The sequence below is a fragment of the Branchiostoma belcheri genome, unplaced genomic scaffold (assembly GCF_001625305.1).
Source record: "Branchiostoma belcheri isolate BF01 breed outbred unplaced genomic scaffold, Haploidv18h27 scaffold2, whole genome shotgun sequence".
NCBI lineage: Eukaryota > Metazoa > Chordata > Leptocardii > Amphioxiformes > Branchiostomatidae > Branchiostoma > Branchiostoma belcheri.
Window position 1 is genome coordinate 3,093,244 of NW_017803490.1, and position 19,630 is coordinate 3,112,873.

At 39.4% G+C, this 19,630-nt stretch overlaps 1 protein-coding gene across 1 annotated transcript in view; it reads right to left on the minus strand.

Annotated features, from left to right (window-relative positions):
* Nucleotides 1-1,688: 1,688 nt before the first annotated feature.
* LOC109468581 (synaptic vesicle glycoprotein 2C-like) overlaps nt 1,689-19,630 on the minus strand; it is a 48,912-nt gene continuing 30,970 nt past the window's right edge. The window contains exons 5-13 of the mRNA XM_019766873.1: nt 10,160-10,340; nt 9,635-9,786; nt 8,633-8,757; nt 8,423-8,506; nt 7,726-7,845; nt 7,073-7,161; nt 6,104-6,606; nt 5,611-5,770; nt 1,689-4,716 (exon numbers count right to left, since the gene is read on the minus strand). Coding sequence (XP_019622432.1) covers nt 4,533-4,716; nt 5,611-5,770; nt 6,104-6,606; nt 7,073-7,161; nt 7,726-7,845; nt 8,423-8,506; nt 8,633-8,757; nt 9,635-9,786; nt 10,160-10,340 — 1,598 coding nt within the window. The 3' untranslated portion in view covers nt 1,689-4,532. The remainder of the gene's footprint in view (nt 4,717-5,610; nt 5,771-6,103; nt 6,607-7,072; nt 7,162-7,725; nt 7,846-8,422; nt 8,507-8,632; nt 8,758-9,634; nt 9,787-10,159; nt 10,341-19,630) is intronic.

Consider the following 19,630-nt stretch of genomic DNA (forward strand, 5'->3'; position numbering starts at 1 on the left):
GAGCGTACACTCCTCCAGGTGAGCGGACGTTCCTCCGGTTTTGAGCGTACATTCCTCCAAAATCGGTACACTTCTCCGCGTGATTGGATATTTACTCTGCTTCTCCCCCGTAGCGGTTCATGAGATAGGCGGGCGCAGTGCTCTCGGCTACCGAAGGGAAACCGCTCACGGCTCGATACTAGTCTGGGTCAAAGGGTAGCTTGTCTCGTGCCAATGACTGAACTCAGTGAATTAAACAACAATCGTGCAGCTTATTCCTACTTGTTATCCGTTTTATTGTTTGTTTACGTCCAAGTTCAGACTATTTTACCAAAGTGAGTGGACGTGTGCGAGTGTGAAAGGGTGGTGAGATGCATGCGCAGGTTGGCACAAGTGGCGCTTTTAGCCATGAGCCCCGCACTCACAAGAGAGACGGTCGGCCTAACAGTGAATCAACCAAAGTCGTTCAACTCTATGTTCCTGTAAACATGTATTTTCCGTTCAGCTGTGTGTATGGGCTGGTAAAACAGCGATCATGAAATTCCATCACGGTGTGAATTTGTAACTTCTGGGACTGAGTGAGCTAGTGATGGATTTGTATGAAAGGTAAATAAAGAAACAAGAGTCAACCCCATACATTTGAGCTGGGAGGCGTATGTGGACGAAGATGTAAAATCAACGGTGAACGAACCCGTAAGGTGACATATTTTCACGCCAGACGACGTGTATTTTGCTTGCGGTTTGGTTCTGTGATCTTCTGGGCCTGGCAAATGTTTCTAGATAGGATGATTTCGAGTTCTAGCTGCCCTAACATCTGCTTGGTTTCCATTCATATGGTAATGAGTTCGACAGCGAAAACTCCACTTCTGCAAAGGCAGCGACGCGTTCTGCAAGCGATCAGCTGATCGCAAAATCACGTTTTGGCTTATAACTCCAGAATAAAGCAACTTTGGACAAAGACACTTCGCAAGTATGGACTAGTGTATGTTAGGAGTATACTGTGTCAATAAGGAATCTTAAACATGTCATAAATTGTATTTTTCTAAAAATAAAAAAGCGAAAATTTATCCCCTATCACACCCCCGTTTTCGAGCGCCCGTTCCGAAAAGGCCCGTATCTCGCTAACGAAGCCTCGCTCATTCCCAGATTTGGCCATTTCGCGAGTGGGGAAACGCGATGGGCTCTTATGGGGGTTTTACTCCAGGTCTTTCCCGCTCTTGTTCTTGACCTTGACGCTCACCCCAACTTCAAAGATAGCACGAATTTATCAGTAAAGAACCGTTTTAGTCTTGCATCGGTTTATTTTGAGACAAGAATTCCCAGAACGGCTTCTGCGAGCGGCTGAATATGGGGCTTTTTTTGTCTATATTCGTACCATTTAAATGTATACTAACTTGTACAAGCAGCTAAATACGGCGCTTTTTCTTAATAATTCTGGCATTTCAATGTTCAATAACCCAATAACCTCTGAAAAACGTACCATTTATGCAAAATAAAACTCTACTACATCCTATAAAGCAATTGAAATATGCAAGTTTTAAAAGGTAGATAGCTCTTGGGCTTATACAGATGTGGTTAAAATTTGGGTTCTCTGGCAGCCTTTTTTTTAACTACAATGACAGATTTTACAGTATTACTAAAAAAGACACGTCCAAACCTGGCAATTCTGTTTGTAGATTGAACTGTATTATCAGCACCACGGACAGAGCCACACTCCACACTTTGACATCACTATACTTTATTGTTACACCTACACATACAGAAATGTTGTCCCACAACGTCTCACAGAAGTGACTACAAATTATACAAGATTTCAGTTCAGACACATTGTCCTACATTTGCTGTTATCTACATTCTAAAGTAGTGGTTTCATTTCATTTTTTTTTCCAGACCACAAAAGCTTTACAACTTGGGTGTCATTCCCTGTTCTCATTCCTTTCAATCCCTATTGTTACTTAAACATACACATCCTTTTTAAAGCTCTGGGTATTCTGTGCTAATAACAAGCATTTTCGTAGCACTTTCTCTAGTAGTCACATTGCTTCGTGCATTTTCCTAGAACTGACTGGTGAAAACACATTTCAACATTTATCACTCTGATTGCCAAAAATATCATTCTACATCAAAATAACCAAACCATTAAAACAACCTAAAACAAGTAGGAAACACTGATTTCACCATATTGAACATTACATCTACTTCTGTACAATAAAGTATTTTTTCCCTTATTCTCATGAACACTTTTTGTCCACTTCACTTGGCTTCTGCCTTAATAATGTCACACATACAGATAACAATTCTATTCTTCCATCAAGTGCTAAAACTCTGTCACCAATCATTGGCTGCTAAATGGATTTGCTCAAAAGTCAAACCCAAAGAGCACACGGCAAAAAACTGAGATGCACAAAATAACTTGAAGTGAAGAGAAAGAAACGGCGTTCTTGCATGTATACAGAATACCACATCAACAGTAAAACATAATGCCTACAGAGCGTCACAGCTAACCATAGTTCAACCAAGCTCCATGTAAACTTCTTGCTTTACAACAGTTCTATGAGATACTAGTAGTCTAAGGGACATGGCTCTTAAGTAGTACCACATATTGGTGCACTGAAGGCTTTTCCTTCATTGCAATTATTGCAAAATCTTTTTGAATTAGAACAAAGTGTCACTAGACTCAAGCACATTATAACAACGACTTTGCCACCCCTTAGAATGATCTACCAGCATCCCTATGTTGAATGTTGGTTTAGCCCAGTACTCTCAACAAATACCTGACACATGGTTGATACCATATTGCAAACCCATACAGACAAATCCTGGGGTAACATGATATCCTAGTGCCATGTTGGAGTACAATTAGACCATACTCCCATGTTGGGATACAGTGGGGAGGAATCAAACTTACTCAGAAGTTTTTATCTCATTTTCTAGCACTGTACTGGAAAAACTCACGAATTAAAGTTGCCTGATTATGCAATTCCCTGGATCACATGATGACTGACATCATTATTACAGACATTGAAATTCACTATTCCTTCAGTCCATCTATAAAATGTATTTGGGGAGGGGTCAAAACTTGAAAGAATGTTGCCTATCTGCCCAATACATCGGGCAAACTGATACTGGAACAGGTTGTTGCTGCAGAAATTGAATGTACGTACTTACATATCATATAGCTGCATGTCTTCAGCAATTGTTATTTTTTCTTCCATTATAGGCTGAATAACAATAGAGATGATGTCTTCAGCATACTGTCCACTGAGTTACATCTTACAAGGACCCTTAATTTCACATCTTAATTTCACAGCATATCATAAACACTTTCATCTACCATATACAGGACTCTATCACTGCGCAGCAATATAGACATGGAGGAAATCTTTCTAAAAACGGGAAAACGCTGCTCCCATACCACTACATACATCACTGGAACCTCAGTCAACAGATCACACAAGTCTGTACGAGGGGTGTGGACAATACAACAACTATATACACTTAGAATTCAGTCGTACCAAGCTTTCACGACCACAGCTCTCCGATCTAAGCTAGCACCACTTTATATGTGCTCAGTGACACACTTGACTATAACTCTTCACTTAGTGCATGTAAAAAAAGATACACAGCATTTTGAGAGGATCTACCATCTATGGTGACAAAGCTTAGACTGGTGACATTGCTCCAGTTAGATGTTTTTGGCAACACCTCTGGGGCAAGGCCTGCTTTATAGTATTGAGCTTGTTTGAAAATATTACCAGAAAAATAGCAGATAAGAACTTTGCAGCTTTGAGCAAAGGAAAAGGTCACTAAACTTGTGAGTATTGGCATAGAAAGTTGAAAATACTTGATCAAGTGTCTTCATGATATTTCCCAGCACCAGTTCAAGCAATGTCACAATTGACAGTTTATCATCCCAAACCGAATGTATCTCTTAAGTTATACATCAAGAGCACCAATATAATAAGCTCTTTTCTTATGTACAATACAGCTATCTACTCATCTATCTATTTATATATGTATATATTTCTTCACCCAATAAACAATCAGTTTACACAATACATTTGTATTACTTTTTTGTTTTGGCTTGCCTGATTGGTCGATTATCAGCTTCACATTCATTGGTTCAAATATTCTAGTTCTAAGTTACACTCTTGGAAACTTGCATTTCCATTGGTCAACCCTAGAGAAACCACGGCAACAAGGGAAGAACACATCACGTCTTGGTGTCTTGGATAGCTGACTTTGGAACCCATGTTTGGAGGTTACAAAAGAGTTTCTATGAAAACCTGACTGTCACAAAACAGATTTACTAGTCATATTAGAATACATAATCTCTGAATCATGCAGTGATCATGAAGACTTGTCAAACAAAATCATAGCTCTCTTTTGGCAGAAATGTTGTAATTTTGCACAATCTTCTTTTTTCAGATCACAAGGATCCTAAATAAAAACAGAAAGCACAGACGATAATCCTCTTATTAAACTTTCTTACTTATTTGATTCTTGGCAAGACTCTGGGCCGGATGAGTGGTGGACTAGCAGCAACGATTACGTCACGTCAGAGCCACGTTTTTCGTGTCGGGTAGTTTCCAGGCGGCGGCCGCGCCGGATCCCAGAATGGCGGCGGTCAGGAGGATGGGAACCGCCTTGTTGATGCCGATCATCTGGCCAAACAGCACGTTGGCGATCACCGCTCCGATACGGGACATGGCGTTCAGCAGACCAAACGCAGTCGACCTGGATTACACAGCAATAACACACAGCAAGCATGGATTTAAGGCTTTAAAAGATAAATCCTGAACACAAAATCAACATGAATGGAAAGTTTGTACCTCGTTGGACACATTCTACTTCCTCTCCCTGCAGAAAAAGTTTTTGTCTTTTATGAATGATCAATCCTGCCCCAAATATTAGATGTATTTGAAAAAACTTTAGGAGCAATAAGGAAGAAACGTTCTTTATTTGCATATAAATGCTGGCCTCTTAACCGTCTTCCTGCTGTCTGGCCCTGCATTACCAATACACAAATGGTGCCAAATGGCTGTTCTCTATCCTTTCCCTGTGCAAACAACTTTTTTGTGATGACTTCCAGGGAGGCCATGATGAGTTGGCTTAATGTTTGTTATGAAAAGGGCTGAATCAAGAACACTGTCAAGAACACAAAGGTCCACCGCCATCTCATGACATAGCTACAATATACTCCCCTAAGTACCTCTAGCTCTATGCCTAGAAGTGGCCAAATATAATTGGCCTTGCATTGAGCGATACCGCTAAAAAAAAAAAAAACAACTGGCAGGTCAGGCCCTGCCTTCCAATTGATACATGTAGGTACTAAAAACTAAATGGGTTTGTAGAAATTCTGTCCTTTGATGTTACCGGCATGTTGCCAGAACACACTGCACCTGCGTGTAACCCCAATTTTTCACGATTTTGGTTCAATGTTTGGTCAACGCTGCATCAGAATTTTGCCTGTTGCAGACAACAACTTTTCTGACACAACATTTGGAAACTACAGACCGGATGTTAAAATACGACCTTATATGAGACGTCCTGCCCAAGTTCTATACACAATACATTGCGGGTTTCATGCAGGTGCAGTTGCAGTTCTGCCAACGTGCTGATGTTCCCTACCTTTTCCCGGTGGGGTACAGCTCTGTTGTGATGACGTCCAGTGAGTTCCAGGCCATGATCGTGACTCCGTTGAACAGACAGGACATCCCCACGATGTTCGACTCCGAGTTGCCCACCCAGATGAAGAACACGCTCACCGCCGAGATCGCCATGGACCCAACTGTGGCAACAATGTGGCAAAATAACTGTCACAAACAACATGTAACAAAGTCTAACCTCAACTAGAAAGGTAACATTTCCAAAGCAAAAACATACCTTCACATACAATGTATGGTCTGCTCTAAGACTGTTAATGCTTACTCAAACGCATTCATACATATGGTGACAGGAGTCTAAATCTCTCCTGCTATAAAATTGCAACATGATGTAACCCAACACCAGTTACTATGGTGACAGATGTCTGGTTCTGGTCATTGACCTTTTTGGAACGGAAGACAAAAAAGAGCAAAAACAATATTTTTATAACAAACAGACAAACAAACACCACCCTTACCCAGCATGTACAGCCTCCCTATCCGGTCCATCATGAGTGCGGAGAAGATGTTGCCCGGCAAGACTGCCAACGTCCCGACGAACGCCACGAAATACATCCAGTACGCGCTGTAGTTCTCGGCAAAGTCCAGACGACAGCCTTTCCGCAGGTTGTAGAAAAAGGAGTTGTCCAGGACGGTGCGTATGAACTTGTAGTCGAAGAAGTCTGTGTAGTTGAAGACCGTGTTGCTGATTCTGCTGTCCTTGAAGAAAAGCTCGCTGGACGACACCTTGTTGAAGGAACAGTTTGTGAAGAGACAGTTGGAGAATGTCACGTGTTTGATGTTCAGGCTGTCGAAGCACACGTTGGTGAAGTTGCTGTTGTAGTACGCGCGGTTCTGGAAGTTCTTGGTGACGTTAATGTTGGACACGGACTGGTCGTACAGTTGGTCCGTCTCGCCCAGGTAACGCTGGATCTGGATATGTTTGATCATTTCTGGGAACCACACGATCAGCCCAAAGTACCTGGAACATGATCGACGAGAAAAGATTTTTAGACTTGTCTTTAATCTGTGATCATAAAGTACTACTGAGATGTTGTGAATTTCTTGATTCTGCAATCTCCACTGCCTTCCATAAGGCAACAGATACGAATACAAAGTTTCTACTATTTACTTCCTCTCCTACTTACAAGGAGACTATTTGACCTCCAATTCAAACTTCCTGTTAGTCTGTGGTTACACCATTTCCCCCTCAGTTTCTGTTGCTCGACTTTATTCATATATACACGGACAGACAAACAAACAAACTGACAAAAAACAAAACCTCCCTATACTCATAGGTACAAGTTAGATCAAAATACTTCAACGCAGGTAGTACGCCTTTTCCAGTCATTGTTTTCCCCCTGAATCTTGAGTCAATTTTACAATAAGGCCACCCAAAGTCAATTTGTTGTTTCTTGGGTAAAAAAAGAAATGAGAGGACTGTTTACCCAAAAGCGAGTGAGATCCACACAGCCAGCAGGAGGAGAGTGGTGCGGCGATAGTCCTTCTTAAACAGCTCCAAGTTGTTCTTCATGGCCTGGGGAGGAGACACAGAGAAACATGTACAGTAGACGGTTACATCTTTATGCTCCATCAACTCAATCTATGTTCCAACAACCCCAATCAATGTAGGGGCTTTGTAACAAGTACACATCCAGAACTGTGCCTGGGGCAAATCTAAATTCTTGGATATCACGTATGTGGACATTATTAAGAACAGTGCCTGATCCTAAGCCTAACCCATTCAGGCATAGAAGCAGATAAGCATGGTTCTAGATACAATAGAGGCTATCCAGAACCGTGCTTGATCCTAACCGTAACCCATTCAGGCATAGAACTATAGGGCTGACCCCCAGTAGACTATACTTTAAACTGCATTTATTTTGATATGAACAATTGACTTCATTTGAAGAATTTGAGACAGTGGATTCATTCCAGGCAAATGATATTTTGAACTATTTCAAATTCAGTCTACAAATAAGATAATCATCACATCTTTGCACGGCTTTTATACATATACACAAAATATATACATATACATGTATGTCATATAATAGTTATGCTAAACAGATACTGCAGGGTGAACTAGAGAGTGCCTTACAGGGACGATGAAAGTCTTGACCCTGACGAACCACCTTCCCGCGGACGTTGTCGTGTCTTCTGTGATCTCCACAAACGTTGACTCGTCATTCTTTGGCGGGGGCAGATCAATCTTGGTCACCTGGTGTAAAAAGGAGCATTAAGTTTATGAGGTATGAAGTTCAAAATGTCTGTAGTACATATAGAACCATTCTGGCTGGAACTCAATAGAGCTAGCAGGTCTGGAGAACGGATTGAACCATTCTAGCCAGACCTGACATATTTATAGAGCAAATAGAACCAGGTATAGATCAGATAGAACCAGATTTATAGTAGTCACAATAGAACCTGGTCTATAGAACAAATAGATCTGGGTCTATACAGCAGATAGAACTGTATCAGTCTACAGAACAGATAGAATCAGGTCTGTAGAACATATAGAACCAGGTCAATAGAACAGATAGAACCAGGTCAATAAAACAGTTAGAATCTCTTCTATAGAACAGATAGAACCAGGTTAATAGAACAAATAGAACCTCTTCTACAGAACAGATAAAACCAGGTTAATAGAACAGATAGAACCCCTTCTATAGAACAGATAGAACGACTTCAATAGAACAGATAGAACCTCTTCTATAGAACAGATTGTCAGATAGAACCAGGTCAATAGAACAGATAGAACATCTTCTATAGAACAGATAGAACCCTTCTAGACTGACCTGATAGACCAGCTCCTCCTGGAAGCGATGGTTGACGTCGTGAACCTTCTTCAGGATTTTGATAGCCTCATCATGCTGGTTAACCTGGAAGAGTGGCAACAAAACAAGAACTACGTTGAGATCAGTCCCTACACAAAACATACAAACCCAAGACTTGTACTGTTCACAAAAAAATAATTAGAAGATAAACTTTTGTTCCTACAGACTTACCTCCAGAAGGAAGCGTGGACTTTCGTGCATGAAGAAGAGTGATATGAAGGAGAGGACACAGGGGATGGAGCACACAAACACGTACACCCGCCAGCTGTGGATACCTGACATGCTCAGGGCCCAACCTGGAAACACAACATCATGTAACTAGATTAGGTAATAAACCTTTGTATAATCAATCAATCAGTCAATGATCGTTTGAATCAAATAATGAGAAATGTACAGAAAAAAAGCATGACACCTTCGAAGTTTATCCATTTAGGCCACACCAATTTAATTTGTTGGTTCTCGGATTCGCCTCTTCATTTTTTTCTGATTTTCAAAAAAAAAAAAAAAAAATTCTGGTTCTGAATCATCTAAAAAATGCTCATATTTTGCTCCCAACAGTTGAGGAAAGTCCTTTTCTTCCTAGTTGTTACAGTTTTTCAATCTTTGAATGCAGTGGTTTGGTTAAAAGTTCAAAATTCTTTGTTTAAATGTTATCCCAGCTTTTTGTGTTGACTTCATGGCTCCAATCGAAGCATTTGGGGCTATAATAGGATGCCTAGGCCAGTTTTTATTTTTATTTTTTTTCGCCCTGTCGCTTCATATTTTTTCTGAAAAAATCCGAGAACCAACAAATTAAATTGGTGTGGCCTTATCTTAATGATTCTAAAAGTATTTGAGAAAAAAACATTATTGTACAATATTTTGTAACATCCTGTCTGTGAGTGTCCCCTTGCACTTTTGGCGAACTATGACCAATGCAACTAGCCTGGGTGCCATCCGATTTGTAATATATATTATAGCTACCCCGATTTTTTCGTGGTAGCCGTTACAAATCGGATGGCACTCAGGGTACAATGCAACCTGAGCTTCATGTAAATTCCTTAATTTCAAATATACAATGTAGAATGATTTAACACCTAAAAATTACTACAAACTTTTAAGGATTAACGGGTAGATTGCACTAAATCAAACTACTCAGGACCTAGTATGTTTATTAAATCCCAAAAGTCTGACCTGCATGAGGGATGATGGCCCATGCGAAGCCGGAAGCGTAGACGCCTCCTGCCATCCAGAACAGACACAGCCAGCTCAGGTGCTCGCCTCGCTTGTTAGTGGGGAGGAACTCGCTATAGTAGGCAAAGATGATGGGTATGGAACCTCCAATCCTGGGGAATAACAAACAGAAAGTTGTATAGTTGTATAGGGCCTAGGAAAAGAAAGGTTGTGTTTGATCATTGATATGAAAAGAATGATTATTTGTTTTCCATGCCATACTCTATGTGTACCAGAGTATTTCATTTTGACTTTGAAAAGCCTGCTGCAGTACCATTGGAAAAAGCCAGGTGGACCATTTCTTAACTTGACCTTCATATTTGCAACAGTTACTCACATACCAATTATCTATAAGATCCATCCACAACTACTCAAATTATGATGTTAACATACATACTGTCCCCCTCCACACACACAACGATTGCATCATGGCAAAACCAAAACCATACCCTTCTGACGAAGGTAATGATTTACAAGAAAACTCACCCTATCCCACTGAAGAGGCGACAGAACATGAAGAAGCCGTATCCCGTGGAGAAGGCTGAGATCAGGGCGAAGAGTGCGTTGGTGCCGAGAGCGATGAGTAGCGTCATTTTCCTCCCCAACTTGTCCGAAACACTGCCCCAGATGATTGCACCTATCATCATGCCCAGAAAGATGATGCCACCTGGAAACAAAGAGAAGGCAGTGTGAAAATATTGCTTTGTTGGTAGTTACATGTTTCAAGTTACATGTTGAGAAGCTACATGACAAGTCTCATCACTGGGTCAGTCTATTGAGGAACACCAGAGTGACTGGTCAAAAGCACTAGAAGAGCATCAACCATTCTTTGTGCTGGAACAAAAAATTTAACTTTAATCATCAATACATATTTGACTAGTTAAAAGGAGCATTGTAAAACATCTGGTGAATTCTCTAGTTACTCCAGGTATGGAGGTATTGTTTTGGGTGGCTGTTAGTTTGTGTGTTTGTTTGTCTAGACAGAGTAGGTTGAACTTCAGGCATAAGGCACACAGTCAGTCACTCATCGAGACAAGAGTGGGGGTGTAGGGCTGGCTCCACATACAAGCCATGTGCTGGGTCTGAACTGCACTGTCAGCTACTTGTAGGGTTGTGCGGTGTAATGGCATTAAGTATTCGGCTCAGAATCAAGAGGTCCCGGGTTCAAATCCTGCCATGTCACCAACCTTGTGCCCTTGCCTTTCCTCACTTTGCTCAGGTGAAAATGAGTATGCCAGAATGATCATTATCATGATCGTGGGAATTAAAAGAAAAACCAAACCAAACCAAAAAAAGCAGCCTCAGTCATCAGCCACTTGACCTAACTGTCATTCTGCATGAACACGCTGTGGAAAATCATCATCATTCATTCAGCATCTGCAATTAGCACTAGAAGCTGATTGCACGACCGCAAAGCCTATTTCGCGGGCATTAAGTCGTGGATAATAGTCTATCATTGCAACATAAAAAACAGATTTTTCTTGACCCGTAGAAACATTTCAGCAAGATGATGCTTTTAGAACTCCATTTCCAGACAGAGGCTGGTGATTTTTGGCCAGCTGAAAATGGACCAATCATCTCAGGCTGCAATTTTCCCAGATTAACAGCTGTTTCAAAAAGGGTACTAGAATGTCATTTACCTAGTATACATGTATATATGACAAATGTGTTTTTCTTATACTGCAGACCTTACTTTACCCCAGCACATGCAAACCACAAAATAGACTATTTTGTGTAAATCCATTTCATGTTCAAAGAGACATCATTTTATGGCATTTCCAGTGTTTTAAGTTTGAAAAAACAACCATTATGATTGTAACAGAATGCAAGACAGAAAATATGCTTACTGTACATATTAATGAGTTTATAGTAATGTGTTACAGCAAAAAACGTTAACAAAAAACACTGCAGGTATTTCATAATCTACAGTAAGTATCTTTAATTACAGCCACATAACGAGCTGATTACTTGACTCCAAACCTAATTAGGTGGTAATTACCTCCATAATGATCACTAATGGTAACATGCTACAGTAACATGTCTTATAGGATGAAATGGAGTGGTCACAGTCATGAAAAGGTTCTGAGAGATGTTTTGATGACAACATCAGTCTGTCTTAGGATTAGCTCCCAAATTCCTTAGGTTGCAAGGTGGTCTTGTGGTTAGGGTTGTTGACTCAGAATCTGAAGGTTCTGGGTTTGAATCCCTGGCAGGCCTCACTGTTGTGTCCTTGGGAAAGGCACTTAAAACCTATTTTCTCACTTGACTCAGGTGAAAATGAGTGCCTAGTTTTGTTAAGGGATGTCCTCTTGGATGGAACATAAAGCCAGAGGTCCCATTTTTTTAGGACAGCCTCACCTCAACCACATTATTTAATACCCCACCAAACTTATGGAAAAGTCACTAGTGATCCCCGTGTGAGTTGTTCAAAGAGCAGGACCTTTGTTCAAACTTTATAGTTCTGTCTTGTGCAGCTTATACTTACTGTATAAAACTGTTGAGTTATGCCTGAAGGCAGCTTACCGGTTATGTGAGACAAACAAACAATTCAAAGTAATATTTAATGGGTCCTGTCCTTGGTGCTGAAAATCTGGTTTTGCCTCTCCTTCCACTGCATTTTACTTCTCCAACTCAAGTCAGGTACCCAGTTACACCTGAGTGGAGTAGGGAATGTCCTTTTAAATGCCTTTCATAAAGACACAACATTTTAAGCAGGAATAAAACTCATGACTTCTCAACCCCACGTCCGCAAGCCTAGCCACTCAGCTATCAACGTATCATCACATTCCCTCAAAGTCACTCTCTACAGCAAATGGCTGCATTCATGACAGAATGCCCATTCTGTATTTAAGCCATTCACATCATTATGCACTGTGAAGTAAGAGTTACCATACAGGGTTACCATAACACACACAACACAGAATCACCCTATCAGAGTAAGATGGTCCATCTGAACACAGCAGCACATTCATTCATTTGCAAACTAATGCCTGAAGGCTAATCGGAAGGGAACACACAGATACAAAAAAAAAGAAAGAAAGAACGAAAGATACTATAATGTAAAGAGATGAAACAAATTGTCTATTCTATGAATATATTTGATATCTCTATGTACATTACTGAGAAATTTTACTTCATTTTTGGAGGCAGTAGCTAAGGAATAGTCCCACATTTCTAATAAGTGAGTCTTGTGATTTTAGTAGAAGTGTTTTTTTTATAGATTTTCTAGCTGGTAAAAGCTTTGGACAAATGTGGTATCTGTTTAAACCCTTAGATACTGCTTGGGGAAAGACTGAAGATGAGTTGAATGATTAAGATTTAATGCTTTTAAAGCAGAGGAGGGAAATCACCCTGGAGATGGTAATTTGTCATGCAACACATCCCTGTGGATCCTGTAGTCAGCCATAAAGTCTGTGTTGTGATTTATCGCAAATGGAAAACACAGACTTTAAGACACATGGGAGAAACATTATTGTTTGCTATTAGAATTCTGTAATCATACACATGTACAATGTTTCTTGTGTTGCTTTTGATAGTAAATGGCCCATCTACCAACACAGTATATCAAAAGAAATATTGGCTAATTTATAGGCAAAAAAAGTCTTGTCACACGTACATGTACATGTACATGTTTCTCAGACAAGAAAAAGGACCAAAAAATATACAGACATACATGAAAGTTTCTCAATCACACACACACACAATTGAAAAAAAAGTCACCTACATTGGACACCGTTACTACATTTGCCAATTCCCTGCCTTAATTGTTGTCTCCTTCAAAACTAGAGCAAGATTCCATTAAGACAAGGCACCACCACAACAATTACAAAATGCACTGGGTACTTTTCCGGAAATCTAAGGCTTTCCATTAGAAGTAGATCAATTCTGCCCTACTTTTGAATCCTCTGGGCCAGCATAAATGTACATGGTATTACTGTGGATTTGATTCATTGAAAGTCATCCATGGCTGACCTATATATAGAAACTGCAATATAACTACAAACAGGAAAGGACTGTTTATATATTGATCAATAGGAACAAGTAGTAAGCCTGTCACTCGCAGCAATTCTGATATAATTTCTCTCGAGTTACACATTGTGCAAGCACTACAACAGCAGGGGTCAGCCCACTGAGTTTTGTTCTTTTTCTCTTGAGTACTGAGTGCTAATCAGAAAATTTCAAAGCAGCATGTAAGTTTTTAAAGCCTGACCTGGCCGAGGTTTGAACCCACGACCTCTTAAATGTAAAGTGAGCACCCTTCCCACAAACAAAAGACTTTACTAGTACTCCATATCAGATCTAAGGACTGATGAAATCCAGTAAACACCCCTTCCAGCACTCTTCCTTTCATCAGGAGTCAAGTCTTGACAACTAAGATGGATCCAGTGCCCAACCCTTTTACCCTCGCGTCTTAAAAACCACCCCGCAAGTCAGGAGGAGCTGACACAGACAGATGTGGTGCCACGGCGTCTCCAGTCGCTGATAGCCTCCCCGATCTTAAGTAGGCCGACATCAACATGCTGTAGGACAGGATGGATGACAGGGAGGGACCCGGCAGGCTTTTCTCAAGCTCTAACCACTCTCTGCAGCTCAGGCGCACAAGAGTGCTGCTTTAGTGTAATGTATCAGAATGGATGACAAGAAAAATCTCTTCAAGAAAGTGGATCTAAAAAAGACTGCAACATATATATAACTACAAACAGGAAAGGACTGTATATATCTTGATCAATGGGAACAAGTAGAAAGCCCGTCACTCTTAGAAATGCTGATATAATTTTTCTCAAGCTCCAACCACTCTCTGCAGCTCAGGCACAGAAGAGTGCTGCTTAGTGTAATGTATTGGAATGGATGACAAGAAAAATCTCTTCAAGAAAGTGGATCCAGTCTGGCTTTCTTTGAGGAGGTTGTAAGGGGGAAAAATCATGCTGAAACCCTTAATATGTCTTTTTTTCCTAGACGTAATGACCTGAGCCATCAACAGCATTGTGTATGGGGAAGCTTTAGGTTTTAGTCTCAAGAATCAAATGTATAAAAGAACCTCTTGAACTTATTGTCTGAATTTGAGTGACACAGTGTATTCGACTGAAAATGCAATCTGTGTCAAGGCTGCATTGCCCTTGGCTATTTGCTATCAAAAAAGCACCCCACTTCACCTCATTTGAGGACCTTAAACTCAAGTAAAATGTGCCGTAACCATTTACAGTTTGTGAGAATTAACAAATCTACAATTGAAGAAAAGTTCAACATATTTTCAAAAACCTTGAAATCCTCTCTCCAAATATTCTTCACAAAATCAAGATACAGTTATTAGTATGTATGACAAATTAGTTAATCTGTTAGCAGTGGCAGCACCTATAAATCAACCGCCAGTGGCCCATCATTCTCAGCACAGTGAGCTCTTTGATCTTACATGTCAATGGCCTGATACACACTTAAATCTGTTCAAGCAATCTGGGTAATACCTGAGATTTTGATGAAAAAGAGAGTTAATTGGTGCAGGGTAATAGGATAAATGGAAAGTGATCGTAAACAGAGCATTATTCAACAGTGTAGCTGCTGTGCCAGAAAAATTTAATGAGCATACTATATAAATGGTGAAAAATTTGTGTTGCGGAAAAATAAGTTTCAAAACATGAAAATACAAAATAATTATGATAATGACTGCAGAACAGTAAGGAGTCAAAGAGACCAGAAAAGTGTTATTTTAAGCATCATTTTACAATTATCAAGACTTAGTGTTGAATAGAATTGCAAAAAAATGTGACAGAGAAGTATGGAAGAGAGTCTTCTTGTACTAGCAAAAAGGTTATAGCCTTAAGACTATAACCTCCTTGGTACAAGAATTTTGTCATACTTTAATTGAGCCTCCTTGTTTTCCATACAAACTATGCAGACTTCAGACTGCCTGGAGTCAGTACAAAATAATAGCACAACAGATGGGCTGCCACCTGGCTTCTGTGACAAACGACTCACATGAGGACCTAAACACAAAGCTGCAGACCACAAGTAAATCAAGTTATGTCCTGCATAATAGATATGTCTCCTAGCGAGACACGGTCTCAATGTCTTGTTTCTTGGAAAACCCAGCCGTTGGGAGGGTTTAGCCCTTCTGTGTTCTGAAATTCTACACTGGTAGATAAATCAGAACATAGAAAACCAATGTCCTATGCAATGCATCATTTCATGGTCCCTGTATTCCAGCAGTGAATACCTTATTCTTGGGGACAAAAAGTGGCTTGCTTTAAGGTGGTTTGTGGTTAGGGCTTTTGACTTGAAGGTTCTTGGTTCGAATCCCTAACAGACCCATGTTGCGCCCTTGGGAAAGACAGTCTTTACACCTATTTCTTCACTTGGAGTACCTCAAAGGTTTGCATGTAGTAAGAGACGTCCCCTTGTATGGGATGTTAAACTTAGAGGAGTTGGCCATGCCTCAAGAACATTCAAGAATGATGTGGTTGCATAAAGAGGCTTTGAATATATACATGCAATGAAATTAATAACATATCCTACACAATCTGTCTCTCTTGAAGAGGCTTTGTAGGTTGACAAGAGATCTGTCATGAAATCATGTGGAGTAGGTTTTATACAACACAATCTAAATGCCAGCTTCATTATAACAATTATTAGACTAAGCATGCTGGGTGCATCAAAAGGATCACATGGACCATTTTATAGGGAACTTTATTTTCATGATAGGATGGAAAGAAAAGGTCCATAAAAAAAGCTAATTGCAAAGCAATGAAGGATTTAATTTTCAGAATACAAAACCCGTGTACTGTACATGATAAAAAATAGCCAAGCATAGCACTTTGACCTTCATGACTGAAAAATCACAGAATTTAACTTTATTTCCTACCACTGTTTTATTCCAACCATGCCTCGTTTAGCCAGGCATTTGGTAATAGAATACAGCCTTGAAAGTTCATTCCCAGAGGGATTCCTTTGTTCTTGCCTGAAATGGTTTCATACCCCTGGGAAATACAAAACTCAGTGAACCACTCTAATAACAATAGGGCTGATGCTTCTATTGGTACAAGCCTTACAAGTGGGAGGAGAGGGGGGGAGGGGGGCTCTTGTATGATGTGAGTTTTATGAGTGTTCATTACTGAAAGTATTGACCTTGGGTCAAAATCACTGAAGATAGGATGATGACTGATGTGTTGACCTTGAACATGTAAATGAATGTAATGTGAAATTACTGGAGATGGAACAAGTTGTGTTTTGCCTATGATCAGGTATCTCTCCCATGGGACATGAGGAAATAATTATCGTCCACAATTTGTTTTCCCTTATGTTATTATTCCGAATAGCAATGTTTTATAATATCAGATAATGTTAACATTATGTGTGAAAATATGGAAACTTTGTTTATGAAAAGAAAATTTTGTACCTTGTTTTGTCTATTCAAAAGATAATTTTCTTACATTTGCCAAGAAGTAACACATTCAATAACAACTTTGCAGGAAGTAGAAGAAAGAAAACACTTAATTGAAGAATATGGTAGTTACTGTCCATGGTACTGAATATTCTGTTAGTATTTTTTATTTTATATTTTATTTTTGATTTTATTTTATTTAAAAATAGAATGAGCTCTATGTCAGAAAATCATAAGTTTATCTATCATACTATCATTTGGAATACAAGCAAAAGTGGATCGTTTAGTTACAGTCCAGTTAAATTCAGGAATTCCAATTTTCTCTTCCAGACCTATAGTTTTCTCAATGGTGGAAGCCATTTGCAAAAATTCTTTTGTGATGTTATATATACTTATCATTAATTTCTAAAGAATACTTAGTTCTCACAGAAAAAGTTGTCCAGAAATGCTCAGTAAAAAAATACATCACTTTCCCCAGTCTTTGACAGATTAGTGTTGGAGTATCTGAGAAATCTGGCTGGACCACCATCGCTCAGTGACATCCGAGAGGGGCGCAGTACCTCCATTAAGCTCAGCCAACCACACGCCGGACAAAGCTCCCGGATTAGTGTCTGACCTCGCCTGAGGATTGTGCGAAGCGAAACGGAGCAATGATGGCGAGGGGAAGCTTTGCGATGCGACTGTGCAGCCGGCACACCTATAAATAATTTGGCGGGATCCGTGGCAATTGTGTGCTTGATTAATCCTTGAAAGGGTTGACCTCTGAAGGGGCATCCTTACACCTGAGCCCACGCAGGGACAGTTCATTAATGGTACATGGGGAGGGATGGGAGGACGGAGATAGAAATATTATTTTCTGCTACCTGCAGTATTGCAAAATCTTGTCTACAGTTGAAACCAGATATGCTTTTCCAAAAAAGCTGGCCGGGGGCCAAGATGGGAATAGCTGGTATTTACATACATGTATTTCATATGTTTTGTTTATTGAGATTAAACTTTGTTTAAAATTTTGTTTTCAAATTTTGTTTATATGTGACATGTCAACTAGAATCTTTGCAAGCTGATATGTAGCTGAATGTAAGTTGTCTGAATATATTTCACCTTGAACTATATTAGACAATATGGCAGTACATGTATCATAAAAGTGCATTTCCATTCTTTTGTAATCTTTTATAATCATAATTGAAATGCATGTGGCATATTTTATTACACTTGTATGTATTTACCCCATCTGTTGCCTATTAGTGTTTAGCAGCTAGATATACAATTATGGTGGTTTTGCATGTTCTCATATGTACTGTACATCATAATTGATGGGTTGGTAATTAAAAGTAAATGCAATTCTGTTATAACAGCAAACATGCCAGCTACTTTACTGTATATAGCAAAGGTCATTTAAAAGTCTATTTTTCTATTTGTAATCTGTACAGTAGGATTCCATTTCCTCTTATATATAACAGTTACATGTATACACAGAAGGACATCCCAAAACAAGGCAGGGCTCATTTTCGCTGAGTGAGGAAAGAACTGAAAAATAACTGGGGTCTGTTTGGGATTTGAATCCAGAACCTTTACACTCTAGGTCAACAACTCTAATAATAAGGCCTAGAAAGAAAAGGTTGTTTCCTGTTTCAGTCCTGAAAAAATTAGGGTCGGTAGGTAGGGATTATCTAGATTTTGGCAATCTCTAGTGATTAAACATTACAATACAGTGTAATAAAGTAAAACATGCATGAGGACACTTATATTTTCAATGTCAATGTTGGAAAACTGATTGTACAATGTTTTATCACTCAGGTGTCAGATCATGGAGCTATAAAAGGTCAATCAGCTCAAAAAAATGTCCCTTGCAGGGGTCAACCAAAAAAAGTCTAGGGTCTGCAGTTTTTTTTAGGGTCGGTCGGGAAACAAGAAACACAACATTTTTTTCGTAGGCCTAAGGCCACACCAATTTAATTTCTTGGTTAATGGATTTTTCTAGAAAAATAATGGAGCGGGCGGCGAAAAAAATATAAAAAATAAAAACAGGCCTAGGCATCCTATTATGGCCCAAAATGGTACGTTAGGAGCCATGAAGTAAAGACACCAGGCTGGTTCAAAATCTAAACAATAAATTTTGAACTTTTAATTATACCATCGCATTGAAAGATGGAATAACTGTAACAACTAGGATGAAAAGGACTGTTTTCAACTGTTCAGGGCAAAATATGAGCATTTTGCAGTTGATTCTGGATTTTTATTTTTATTTGCAAATCAGAAAAAAATGAAGCGTCGAATCCGTTAACCAAGAAAATAAATTGGTGTGGCCTTAAGTTTTTTTAAAATTCTTTTGTAAACAATTTTTCTTAGAAAAAAAAAACAATTATACATGGCACTGGCACAGTAATGCAATAAGTAACTAGGAAGTTAAGAATCAGAAAACATTGATAAAATATGCAATTAATAAAGAATTGCGCAGAACCCGTAGAAACTTAACAGTAATAAAAACAATGCATAATCATCATCATTGACGTCATAAGAGATATTAACAAATTGAATGTAGTTAAAGTAACAGATAGCAAAAATATAATATATCCTAAAAT